Consider the following 12,236-nt stretch of genomic DNA (forward strand, 5'->3'; position numbering starts at 1 on the left):
TGTACATCTCTGGTCTTGCACAACAACATACGTCACCAAGATGGCCGTCACTACTGTCTTGCTAAACAAGGGATTGACTACCCTCACTATCTATCACCACAATGAAACACGTCAAGAAGAATGTCATGCAAAGCTGCCTGCCTTCCTTTGATTCTCTCTGAACTGCCTGATCTTTTTAATGTTTCATGTCAACCATTTGTGCAGATAGCATGAAGTACAAAAGATCGCCGATGCTAATGTAGCGTTAGCCTTAGCATTTCTCCCCCGGGCTTAAATGGTGTATTATAGAATGATCACACCGGTGTGACAGTACTCTTCAAAGGGTTCACGAAATATGACTACTACTCTTACTGATTAACATTTTGGGTTACTTAATGTAACTTCATGTTAAGGCTAATAAAAATGACAAGGCTAAGGCTGTAATGCTAACTAACGTGCTTGCTTGGTAGCTAACGTGATCCAGCAACTCCTGGTCCTTTCATCAGACGGGAAGCGAAAGAACGAGCAAGACCCATTGCTGGTATGATAACAACCTGGTACTAAGCACACAGGCATCTTGTTAAAGTTATCTTATCTTAGCTATCTCTTATATTTAGCGGAGGAAAACAATTGTGACATCAGTTATGACATCACTTACGCGACTCTGAGATTTGTACTTTGTAGTCTTTCTAGTTGCGTATTTTTCATAGTCTTATATTTCAACAGTTTTACGACAAACTGTGACTTTTTTGACATGGAAATTATTTTTTAAGATTGACAAACATCATATGTATAATTCGTGACACAATTAAAACGGGATCGAAAGATAAGTTTTCTCTCTCCATTGACTTCAATACATAATTTTTCCGAAGAAAGGTCCCATGGACCGGAAGTAGATGGGCGTGACTTCGCCACTCTATTGTATTACTACGGTGGGCAAAGACGACACATCTGTTTTTATTGGATTTTAGGGCTTTTTCTATTACATATGGATGTTTTGCTTCTGGACATTCTGCAGTGTATTCATTTAAAACTCTTGTATGTTTTTATATCAGGTGACACTTGACAAGTAGGACAGACCTCTTTTATTAGATGTTATTCCTCTATCTTTTTTTACATGAATATTCTTATGAAAATGCAGCTGTTCTGTATCAAAAAGTTGTATTTATTTTCCATAACTTCCATGTAATGTGAATGAATGACTCCAAATCCATGCATCATTGTATAGCTAACTTGGACAAGTAATAGGACACACCTCTTGTATTGAATTTATATTGCTATATTCTATGCCATTTTTCTGGATGGACAGATGCTCTGTTCTTGTTCTCCCTTTGGTAAATGTAGATTGTCTTCAGCAGCAGGCTCAGCATGGTGTAAAGCACTGTTGGTGGGTTTTAAAAAATATAATGACACTTTAGACACTGATTAAGTGTTATTTCACTGCACCCAGCCTATCAGTGTGGTAACATTTTCCATGAATAACAGCAGTCCAACTTCAAGCTGAAAAAACCCATCAGCCATAAGAAATTAATATGCAGTCAAACATTATCACACTATCAAATCAAGTATCCCCTAAACATGATGATAAATGACATTAATATAAAGCAATATCCTGGAACGGCAGTAGATCAGATGTGTTAAATCCTCGATTGATAACCTTTTTTAATCAAATAACATTATTGGTAAATGTGTTCAAAACTGCAAATAATCAGACCAAAATTGTTTTATGATCAAAAGCAGCACTTACATTTCAATAATATGTTATTATGAATATATGAACATTATAATGTTATTTGTTAAGTTATCTACCAAGGATGTTACTTATATAAATTAATTTAATTATTTAGTGAATTTCCTTTTAAGTTATTGCCGTTGAGCATTTTCAAGAAATGTAGGTGTGTATATCATTTTTGGAATGTTTGATGAGGTTTGAGTGACCATGCTATAAAGATTGGATTAGTTTAGTTACTGTCTTTTGGGTTAAGGAAGATGTTTTTTCAGGTTTTACAATGTTGAGGTTTCAAATGTTGTATGTAGTTGGCTTGGTCTTGCGGTCAGCTTGTTTTTGTTTGTTTTTGGGGGGGGGGGTTATATTACCTTTTAGTATTTAAGAATCGTAATTTCCATAGTTTGCTATCATTCATATTCTGTCATTGAGTTCTATTTTAATTGCACAAATTGACCACATTGGATCACATTGGAATATATATGTTTTTTAACTTAAAGCCATTAATTAAATAATCAAACATTTATTTTAAAGTTGTTGTACTTTCAACTAATGTAACTCCTCTTGTGTAATGTGAGAACATACAACTGCTAAACATACACAGATACATAAAATGAACAGACACACTCTTTTTAGTTTTTTCTTCATTATGACATTTATTAAGCAAATGCTGAAATCGTTCATGATGAGTAAAGTCATGGGATTGCAAACAGTAGCACCTCATTTATTTCTGTATTTAAATTCAAGTCCATCCTATGCATACAAGAACGCATGAAAATGCACATTTACAGTTATATCTTTTTCAGTTGCACTCAGTGAAACATAACAGACACTGATAGAAAGCGTGTTTAAGGCTAAGGAGTTTCTTCATGTTTGTTCAACTGCTTCAGTTACTGGATGTTTACGGCCATGTGTTTATCATACCGCTGCCTGTCTCTCTCTTCTCTGTACGTTGTGTTGTTAGTTTCTTTTTGGCTCAGTCACCTGTCAAGTAAGGCGTCGTCAGTAGAGCACTTGGGGACCCTCCCACCTACTTTCCCACTCCTTTTACATAACGTCAAAAAAACTCAACTTCAATTATACATCTCACTCTCCCACCCACGTTACATTTATTCCTTTTACATATTTACTCTTTTTACAGTGTATTTACCATACATACAGATAAGGAAGTGAAGTACTCCCCCCTCTCCTGAGCTATTGCATGCAGAGACCCCCCTCCCTCCCTCCCTCCCTCCCGTGAGCTCGACCGTGAACTGCAGAAAGAAAGAAAAAGAGGATAACATGTCTCAGTCGCTTGCTACTGACTGCAGCAAAGCCCGTTTAAAGCTGTCACTCAACATGCATTTTTGAAATTCGTAGCATTTAAGGTTTGGCTTCTCTCTATGATTTGTTTTGTATGTTCGAGAGTTGTTATCTTTATTACATCGCTCTAGCTGTATGGTTTTCTTTGTTATGTTAGTTTGGGTTGATTGCTTGTCATCTCCACTTGCCCATCTCCGCAAGATCGCCGGTCAGGAATCCGCTTATTCGCCCTCTGTCACCTGCTTGATGGACAGGGAGGAGTGCTTCTCTGTCTTCTTGGTGGACACCAGCACCTCCTCTTTCACCTCCTCCACCTCGTCCTTCACTGTCTCAGTCACTGTTACAGATTTGGTGACGCGCTTGGATCCATCCTCTCCAGTGGTGATCGTCTCCACGGTTTTGGTGATCACTACTTTTTGGCTACCGTCCTCTTTGACCGTACTCTCGTCAACGCCGTTAGAGACCACGTCGGTTTCTTTCTCCTCGTCCTTCCTCTCCTCTGGGCTGCTCTTGTCTTCATCGCCGTTCATGGCAACATCCTTCTTTTCAACATTCTCTGTTAGGTCGCTCTTTTTCTCTGATTTCTCTTCAGCGGCTTTAGGGGTCTCGGGAAGGGGGGTCTTTGGGGATTTAGCTTTAGGAGATTCAGGTTTTGGAGATTCCGACTTGGGAGACTCTGCTTTTGGGGATTCAGGCTTCAGAGATGTAGGCTTGGGAATTTCAGATTTAAGGGACTCAGGTTTAGGAGATTCAGACTTTGGGGATCCAAGTTTAGGGGACTCAGACTTTGGGGATCCAAGTTTAGGGGACTCAGACTTTGTGGGTCCAAGTTTAGGAGATTCAGACTTTGGGGATCCAAGTTTAGGGGTCTCAGACTTTGGGGATCCAAGTTTAGGAGATTCAGACTTTGGGGATCCAAGTTTGGGGGTCTCAGACTTTGGGGATCCAAGTTTAGGGGTCTCAGACTTTGGGGATCCAAGTTTAGGGGACTCAGACTTTGGGGATCCAAGTTTAGGAGATTCAGACTTTGGGGATCCAAGTTTAGGGGACTCAGACTTTGGGGATCCAAGTTTAGGGGTCTCAGACTTTGGGGATCCAAGTTTAGGGGACTCAGACTTTGGGGATCCAAGTTTAGGGGACTCAGACTTTGGGGATCCAAGTTTAGGAGATTCAGACTTTGGGGATCCAAGTTTAGGGGTCTCAGACTTTGGGGATCCAAGTTTAGGGGTCTCAGACTTTGGGGATCCAAGTTTAGGAGATTCAGACTTTGGGGATCCAAGTTTAGGGGTCTCAGACTTTGGAGATCCAAGTTTAGGAGATTCAGACTTTGGGGATCCAAGTTTAGGGGTCTCAGACTTTGGAGATCCAAGTTTAGGAGATTCAGACTTTGGGGATCCAAGTTTAGGAGATTCAGACTTTGGGGATCCAAGTTTAGGGGTCTCAGACTTTGGGGATCCAAGTTTAGGGGTCTCAGACTTTGGGGATCCAAGTTTAGGGGTCTCAGACTTTGGGGATCCAAGTTTAGGAGATTCAGACTTTGGGGAATCAGGTTTTGATGCCTCAGTTTTGGCTGCCTCTTCTTTCTTGGACTCGGGCTTTGCAGATTCTGTTTTTGAAGCGTCTGTCTTGGCTACAACTTCTTCCTCTTTCTTCTCGTCTTTTTTGCTATCTTCCTTTGTGGTTTTCTCAGCATCCTCTTTATCCTCTTTCTCGTCTACGCTCTTGGAGGCTTTGTCACTGCCGGAATCTTCGTCCTGTTCTCCATCTTCCTCATCGGCACCAGCTTCCTCTTCTCCTCCGCTGCCTTCTTTGTCTCCAGCCTTCTCTTGGTCAGGAGAGGCTTTAGACTCGGGCGCTTTGGAGCAGAGCACTGTCTCCTCAATTTCCTCCTCATCCTCTCCTCCATCGTCTCCTTCTACTTCATCACCTCCCTCTGCATCATCCCCCTTTTCTCCTTCATCTTCCCCCTCACCATCTTCTTCCTTCTCTTCTTCTTCACCTCCCTCTCCTTCCCCATCCTCATCTTTTCCATCATCCTCTTCTTCTTCCTCCTTAGCAGGTGCGCTAGAGCTAACTTTGGCTTTGGTGGCGGCTACAACTTCCTCCTCAACGCCTTCCCCCTCCCCCTCTTGCTCCTCACCCTCTTCTTCCTCTCCCTCACCTCCTTCTTCCCCCTCCTCTTCTTCTCCCTCGTCTCCTCCACCTCCGAGTGTAGCGGACAGCTCTTGTGCTATCTCTGCCAGGGCTTCGTCAAGGTCAGTCGCCTCATCTTCCACCCTCGTCTCCTCGATGATCTCCTCCACAAACTTGTGTTGCACCCTAATCTTGGGAGCGTCGGATTTAGACTTAAATACTTTAGTGGGGGTGACCGCCTGGCGATAGGGGAAAGTGCTGAAGTGAGTCTCCTCGCCCTCTAGGAGTTTCCTGGGAAGAAACAGATTTGTACAAAATTATGTAAAATGACATTAAATTGTATAACATTACATTAAATAAAGTTGTTCTAGTACTTTGTACATGTTAAATGCATGTCCATATATACCTGTATGCAGCAATCTCAATGTCCAATGCCATCTTGACATTGAGCAGGTCCTGGTACTCGCGCAGGTGACGTGCCATCTCCCATTTGGTGCTCTTGAGCTCATTATCCAGCTGGTGAATTGTCTCCTGAGGACAAACAGAGCAGACCCAACCCAAGGTTGATGAAGTACAAACAATGACTTGCAGAGCGTCCATTTTTCAGATTCATTAATGCAGCTTTAAATATCATAATTAATTATTCATGGTACCTTTTCGATTTTTTTCTAAAAACATTTTGTATCAAAACTGTTAATTTAGCCCCAATTGTTATCTGTGCACATGTTTGTGTAAACTTTGTACACTGCACCAACAACGGTTGCTTTGATACATTATGCCGCAATACAGTATTATGTTAAATGCCTATTTTTCAAGTACATCCTCCATACTTATTGTTAATACACCCCCACCCCTGCCCCTAAAGGGGGAGATGTAAGGACATGCAGAGCCAATGAAAGCATCGATCCATGCCTCTGCCCTGACTCAGCATTACACAGAGAGAGAGGGAGAGAGGGGGGGCTTGTTTGCTGCAGTGTCTCCCCTTAACCATTTCCTGGCACGAGACGGATTTTGTTAGAAAGTATGAGCCCATACTGTAGCAATCATTACGCAGCAGAAAAATGTGACACACAAGCACCTAAACACGATATAGAAAATGATCAAATACGATCCTTTTTATCCAGTTTGCTACTCTTAAATTCCTTGAATAAAAACTGCGTCAATAAGCTATACACAATATTAAATATGAATAATAATCCATCATAGATTGCAACCATATTTTTTAAGTTTATCGCACATAAATAAACAAAATAAGTTGCATATGTACAGAAAAGCATATTTCAACGGTGTGTTCCGCCTTTACGCACGGCTCTGTGGCTGTTTCCTACCTGAAGGCTGGACAGATCGCTGCTGTGGCGGTCCTCGATTTCATTCAGCTGCCTCTCCAGAGACTCTCTTGTCCTGCGGATGGCTTCTAACTCTACCGTCTTGGACTGGAGCTGGCGGCGGTAGTCTGATATCTCATCACGGGCGGACTTTATGGCATCCTTGTTCTGATCTGCAGCCTCGGTGAGCTTGGAGTAGCGGCACATGAACAAGTTCTCCACCTGCTGCAGGTTTTGGTTGGAGTGACCCTCCAGCTCGCAGCGGATCTCCCGCAGAGCCTCGGTGATGTCCGTCTTCTGCAGATCCTTCCTCTCCACGGTCACCTGAGACTCCTCGATCTGGGCGATCAGCTCGCTCACCTCTTCCTCGTGGTTGTTGCGGATGAAGGCGATCTCATCCTGCAGAGATTGAACTTTTTTATCCAACTCCGACTTCACCAACTCCGACTCGCTCATGTCCTTCCTCAGGACGCGGATAATGGCTTCGGTCTCCTCCCGGATGCGAGCCTCTTCGTCATAACGGTCCCTCAGCCGCTGGATGTCCTCCTCGACGTGGTCGGTGTCGAGCTGGATCTGCGTCTTGTCGTGGTGAATCTGCTCCAGCATGGACCGCAGATCCTGCAGCTCCTGGTCGTAGTGATCGCCCAGCTGGGAGCGGGACACCTGCTTCTGGCGCAGCGCCTGGATCTCGTCCTCGATCTGCTTGTTCTGCTGCTCCAGGTAGTGCACCTTGTCGATGTAAACAACGAAACGGTCGTTGAGCCCTTGAAGTTGCTCCTTCTCATTGGATCGCTTGAAGTCTCCGTTCATCATGGAGGTCTGGTAGTCACCGCTATCTACGGAGCTGAGCACCGTGGAGCTGTAGGCTCGGGACACCGGCATATTCACGCTCCTCTTGTAGGACGTGGTCATGGTGGAGCCGGGGCTTGCCCGGGACCAGGACTGGGAGCGGAACCCGCTGGAGGGGGAGCTGCCGGAGCCGGCTGTAGCCGTAGCCGGTCGTCCTAGTATCCATAATTCTCCTGAATGGGCTCCCTGAAGTGTCCACCGTGTAACTCGTCCGGTGATGTGTGGCGGGGATGAAGAGTGCAGGAGGTGAAGGCGTGTGTATGTGGGTGTATGTGTGTTATGTGTGTGTGCAGGTGAGGGGTGTATGGCTCTCAGCGTCTTTCACAACCTTCGCCGGCTCCTTATATATCTGAGGCTCTGTCATTAACAAGGCAGGTCCAAGCTGTTTTGTTTCGTCCACTGATGGAAGGGAGGGGAGGGGCCGTCCCCCTCAGGCGGTCTGCGAATGGTCCGGGCCCCCGTTCATTCTGAACCACGTGGGCTGTGGGACCTGTGTGGGAGTCTGATTTGAAGACAAACCGTACCCTTAAGTTAATAATGCACCCAATGCTTCAAAGGTAAAACATTCAGAAATCTCCCCCAAAAAATCAGTTTCATTATTTAATTAATCAAGATATGCATTTTAACGAGTCTTTGCTTTTATTTCAGCATGGACAGCGAACAGCTACTTATTTTCTATATAAAAAAGACTTTCTCTGTTGAAATGACAGCAATATTGAAGCGAACAATGAATGCATGGATTTTAACAGACAGTTTTTCTGTGTATCTGCTGAATATTGCTGACTAAGGACTGTTGAGCCATGCTCGCCTTGTCACTTAAACTTGAGTATACACCAGCTCGATCATGTGAATCTGTCTTTTCCATTAGAAGTGTTGTAGTTGTGGTTGTGGTTGCAGGACTTGTGTAGCCTAATTTTTTTAATTTTTTTTAATAAAATAAGTGTGTAATAGTGCACACATGTTATACAGCATTCAAAAGTGATGAAAGAGACATAACAACAAAAACAAAGTTATTTCTGACTGGTATACAGATCATTACAACTTACACATTTATTTATTTTCAATTCAAAATAACTTAAATCCATTCATTGATTCTTGAATTGACCCTTTCATGTCTAGAAACTAATTTAAATAGCAATTTATTCATTTTCTTGCCACATCAAAGGTCAAACATTTGTCCGACAGCCTTACGAGAGGACATTGCACATGTGGGTGCTTTAATGTGAAGATCCTTGTAATACATTGGATATGTTCTAATATATTCATATGCGAGTGGCCGTTATTGTACAGTGGATATAGCTTTACTGGTAAGTGTTAACATTTCTACTTGCACAAGCTTTCGTTGTAGAATCCTGACTCTTGTAGTTGCAAAGCCACGTGGGAATTGTGGTTTTTCTGTTCATTTGCTGAGACGCAGTGAAGCATCGGTGTGGCAGAGGGGCACCAAACAGGAGATGGCACGCTACATGAAGGATTACCAGGACCTGCTGAATGTCAAGATGGCTCTGGACATTGAGATTGCTGCATACAGGTGAGAGTCATTCTGGGAAATAAAGCTTTACATTGTTGAAAGTGGTGCATAAATACCGGATTATGGGGAGATAGAAGGTTTTCATAGATGTGTAGTTCATTCAAAAGGTAATTTAAGGTCAAAGTATTTGTTAACTCTCCGATAAAAGTAACCTGCATAAACATCTGGATAAATTCAAACAGCTAAGCTAAAGCATGTCTCATGCTTGTTTATATTTGGTTAGATTAGTTAATGTCATTAAGTGAATGGCAAAACTAAATGTAAAATTGATTCAAACTTTTGTTTTCGAAAATATGTTTATTTTGTTACACATTCTGCAAAAAGGCACTGCTCAAAGATGTATTATTACAAATGTGTACTTTTCACACTTGATATCACACACTGCATGTTGCATGTTTATGAATGGCCACTATGACTTTTCTGTCTATTTCCCAAACTCTACAGGAAGCTTCTGGAAGGGGATGAGTCTCGCTTCAGTGGGGGCGTGTCCTCTCTGTACAGCCACAGTTTCTCAGCACCCTCCTACTCCCGGCCCCTCCTCTCCAGCGTGCGCTCCGGCACCTCCTACATGATGACATCACGCCTGCTCAGCTCCAGCCTCAGCACCACCGAGGGAATCATCTTCGCCAGCCACGCCCAGCAACCAGAGGCCAGCCCACCTGGGGAGGAAGAGGAGGTGAAGGAGGAAGAGGGAGGAGAAGTGACAGAGGAGACCAAGGAGGAAGAAGAGAAGAAGGATGAAGAGGGAGGAGAGGAGGAGGGAGATAAGGAGAAAGAAGATGAAGAAGGGGCTAAGGGAGATGAACAGGCAGAGGGTTAGTGCATTGTTTTCTTTTTAAATGTTTTAATTGTTCAATTAAACCTCAATGTGTTAAATAATAATACAATTATCCTCTTTTAATACAGGTGGTGATGAGGAAGAGCAAAAGGAAGAGGTGACAGAGGCAGCTGAAGATGACGGGGAAAAAGAGGACAAGGAAGAAGGACAGGAAGCTGAGGTCAAGGAGGAAGCACAAGAGGAGGTAAAAACAGAAGCAGAGGACAAAGATGGGGACGCAAAAGAATAAGAGAAAGACAAGAAGGAAGAGGTGAAGAAAAGTGAACAGAAGGAAGATAAAGTGGACGCCAAGAAAGACGCCAAGAAAGAGGACAAGAAAGACGACAAAGCCGACGACAAAGATGACAAAGCTGCTCCAAAAATAGATGACAAACCTGACGCCAAAAAGGAGAAAGAGGCCAAATCCGAAGCTGCCGAAGAAAAAAGCACAAAGGGTAAAAAGTAAGCCAGTAGCCTCAGCAAACTTCAATCAAGACCTTCCTTTAGCTTGACAACCAGTAGAGGCATCTATGCTATGCTCTCCAGTCTGCTTTTGGTGCCCAATAAAACAGTCTGATAGCCATTTACAGCATTAAATCAAGGTAAACTGCTTGCCAAAATCCAGAGTATTCCATAATGGTCTGTGTCTCACACTTCCTGATGAGTCTTATATGTGTAATTGCTGATTGCCAAAGTGAGCGTGTACGTTTTTGGTGTTTAAATAAACACCTCTTAAAGCCATGTGTGTCATCGATTTGAGTGAATCATAAAGAAGTCCTGTTTGAGTACTTATATTGATAATGTGTCACTAATTAGATGTTTCCCATTCAGCAGATTAGAAACATTGACAGTGACTTATTATACTAACACATATATAGGCCAAACATTTTCTATGACTGAAATGACCACCCTCCTCGGGCTAAAGCAAGACAAATGTCGAAGAACAACATTATTTGACACTTCTCATAAAATACAGTATAACCTAAAAACATATATTGATAATGTAACACGTAAAACTATATTGATATTTCCTACCCCCACTTTTAGTATTTGTTTTCCCCTTTACAAGGACATAAAAAAGCCTGTTAATGTACACTCCCATAATGCTTTGGTGGTTGTAAACAGGAAGTAAAGTGTTGCCCTGTAGGCTACTGTGAGATTTGGGGTAAACAACTTGAACGGTTTGTGTAACGTACAAAGGCAATGAAACTAGAAATAATGCAAAGCGTACGTGTTAATGATTTACTTTAATATAACTCCGAAAAGTGTTTTAAGTAGCCTACCTCCATGAGATGTGCGTCCTGAGCTGCTGTGCCAACTGCTTTCTCTTTTGGTATGCAGGTCAAATCTCCGTTTTTTCTTTAAACATGCAGGGATTCAATGGCAATACAACCTGAATGTATCACAATAAGGGTTTAGCTGCTACAGTATAACTGCAGTACTTTGGTAGCCTATGTCATGAACTGTAGCTCATGTTAGCTAATTAGCTAATGTTAAGCTGAAGTTAGTGAGGGGTTGGATATTCGACACACATTCACTGGCCCTCTGTCTTTACCAGTTGTTTATCTTTGGGATCAAACTCCCTGCTAATGAGAGTTATTCAAGAAATATATGATATGTATCTTAAGTGGCACCCCTTTTTTTAGAATAACTAATGTGTCATGAATTGATTTTAAAAGTATATTTCAATAGAAGATATTTTCCTTTTTTTTACCCCAATAGCTTTCTTGTCATGTGACCCATTGACATGGTCCATACACATATTAGTAGCCTTCTACACAGTAACAACACCCTTGCAAGTTAGTTACACTCTTAATATTGGATGTAAAGGAGTGTTTTATTTCATATTATTTGTTTTATGAAACTTCTGCTGTTCATTAAAAGGTCTTGCTTTTCTCCCAGTGGCTCTAGATCAGGGGTGTCAAACTCAATTTCATCACGGGCCACATTCGCATTATGGTTGCACTTAAAGGGCCGGTTGTAACTTTAAGACTATATAAAAAGACATATATAGATATTTAATATATATAAAATAATGTATTATATTACAGTATTGCCTCTGCATTGGATTATTATCGGATAGGGTAATAACTTCATAATTAATGTGAAAGCAGAAGATAGGGCAAATAATTGGAAGTCTCTTCAGTGAGAATGTCACAAAATGATTTAAAAAGAAAAGCCACATTCTGGAAAAAAAGTCACAAAAAAAGTAACATTTTGAGAAAAGGTCAAATTCTAAGAAAATTGTCATATTTTGAAGAAAAAAAGTCAAATTCTGAGAAAGAAGGCATATTTGAGATGCATTGTGGGACATGTAGTTTATGGGCAACGTGCTTCTGTAAATCGGCATGTAACCGTATAACATATTATATTCTTTGCAAGCTCTTGTGGGGCCACAGAAAATGAAGTCGCGGGCCGGATTTGGCCCCCGGGCCTTGAATTTGAGACCCCTGCTCTAGATTAATGCAATTGTAATACTCTGGATGAGAAGGACATACTTATGTTAATGCAATATTGATTTTTTTTTAATAGCTGCCATGTCATTTTACTCCAAATCAATTCATCATAGAGTGG

At 42.0% G+C, this 12,236-nt stretch overlaps 2 protein-coding genes across 2 annotated transcripts; one reads left to right on the plus strand and one right to left on the minus strand.

The window, feature by feature from the left end:
- Positions 1-2,331: 2,331 nt before the first annotated feature.
- On the minus strand, positions 2,332-7,439 carry LOC117554762 (neurofilament medium polypeptide-like). The gene is made up of 4 exons (XM_034229263.1): positions 6,469-7,439; positions 5,547-5,671; positions 4,544-5,431; positions 2,332-4,273 (listed from the first exon to the last, which is right to left on the minus strand). The coding sequence occupies exons 1-4, from the start codon at positions 7,375-7,377 to the stop codon at positions 3,229-3,231; spliced, it is 2,967 nt and encodes a 988-aa protein (XP_034085154.1). The 5' UTR covers positions 7,378-7,439; the 3' UTR covers positions 2,332-3,228.
- Positions 7,440-8,300: 861 nt separating this feature from the next.
- LOC117554765 (neurofilament light polypeptide-like) lies at positions 8,301-10,403 on the plus strand. The gene is made up of 3 exons (XM_034229266.1): positions 8,301-8,845; positions 9,290-9,660; positions 9,752-10,403. Exons 1-3 carry the CDS (start codon positions 8,769-8,771, stop codon positions 9,910-9,912), a joined length of 609 nt encoding a protein of 202 aa, XP_034085157.1. The 5' UTR covers positions 8,301-8,768; the 3' UTR covers positions 9,913-10,403.
- The last annotated feature ends 1,833 nt before the right edge of the window (positions 10,404-12,236 follow it).

The sequence above is a fragment of the Gymnodraco acuticeps genome, unplaced genomic scaffold (genome assembly GCF_902827175.1).
Source record: "Gymnodraco acuticeps unplaced genomic scaffold, fGymAcu1.1, whole genome shotgun sequence".
NCBI classification, from domain to species: Eukaryota; Metazoa; Chordata; class Actinopteri; order Perciformes; family Bathydraconidae; genus Gymnodraco; species Gymnodraco acuticeps.

Bases quoted from the DNA above. Each gene is read 5' to 3' on its own strand.
- LOC117554762 (XM_034229263.1), bottom strand. From the start codon at position 7,377: ATGACCACGTCCTACAAGAGGAGCGTGAATATGCCGGTGTCCCGAGCC. The intron at 5,672-6,468 runs GTAGGAAACAGC...GTTTGTCCTCAG, and splicing joins GCGATCTGTCCAGCCTTCAG to GAGACAATTCACCAGCTGGA. The intron at 4,274-4,543 runs GTCTGAATCTCC...TGGATCCCCAAA, and splicing joins TCAAAACCTGATTCCCCAAA to GTCTGAATCTCCTAAACTTG.
- LOC117554765 (XM_034229266.1), top strand. From the start codon at position 8,769: ATGGCACGCTACATGAAGGATTACCAGGACCTGCTGAATGTCAAGATG. The intron at 8,846-9,289 runs GTGAGAGTCATT...CAAACTCTACAG, and splicing joins ATTGAGATTGCTGCATACAG to GAAGCTTCTGGAAGGGGATG. The intron at 9,661-9,751 runs GTTAGTGCATTG...CTTTTAATACAG, and splicing joins GGGAGATGAACAGGCAGAGG to GTGGTGATGAGGAAGAGCAA.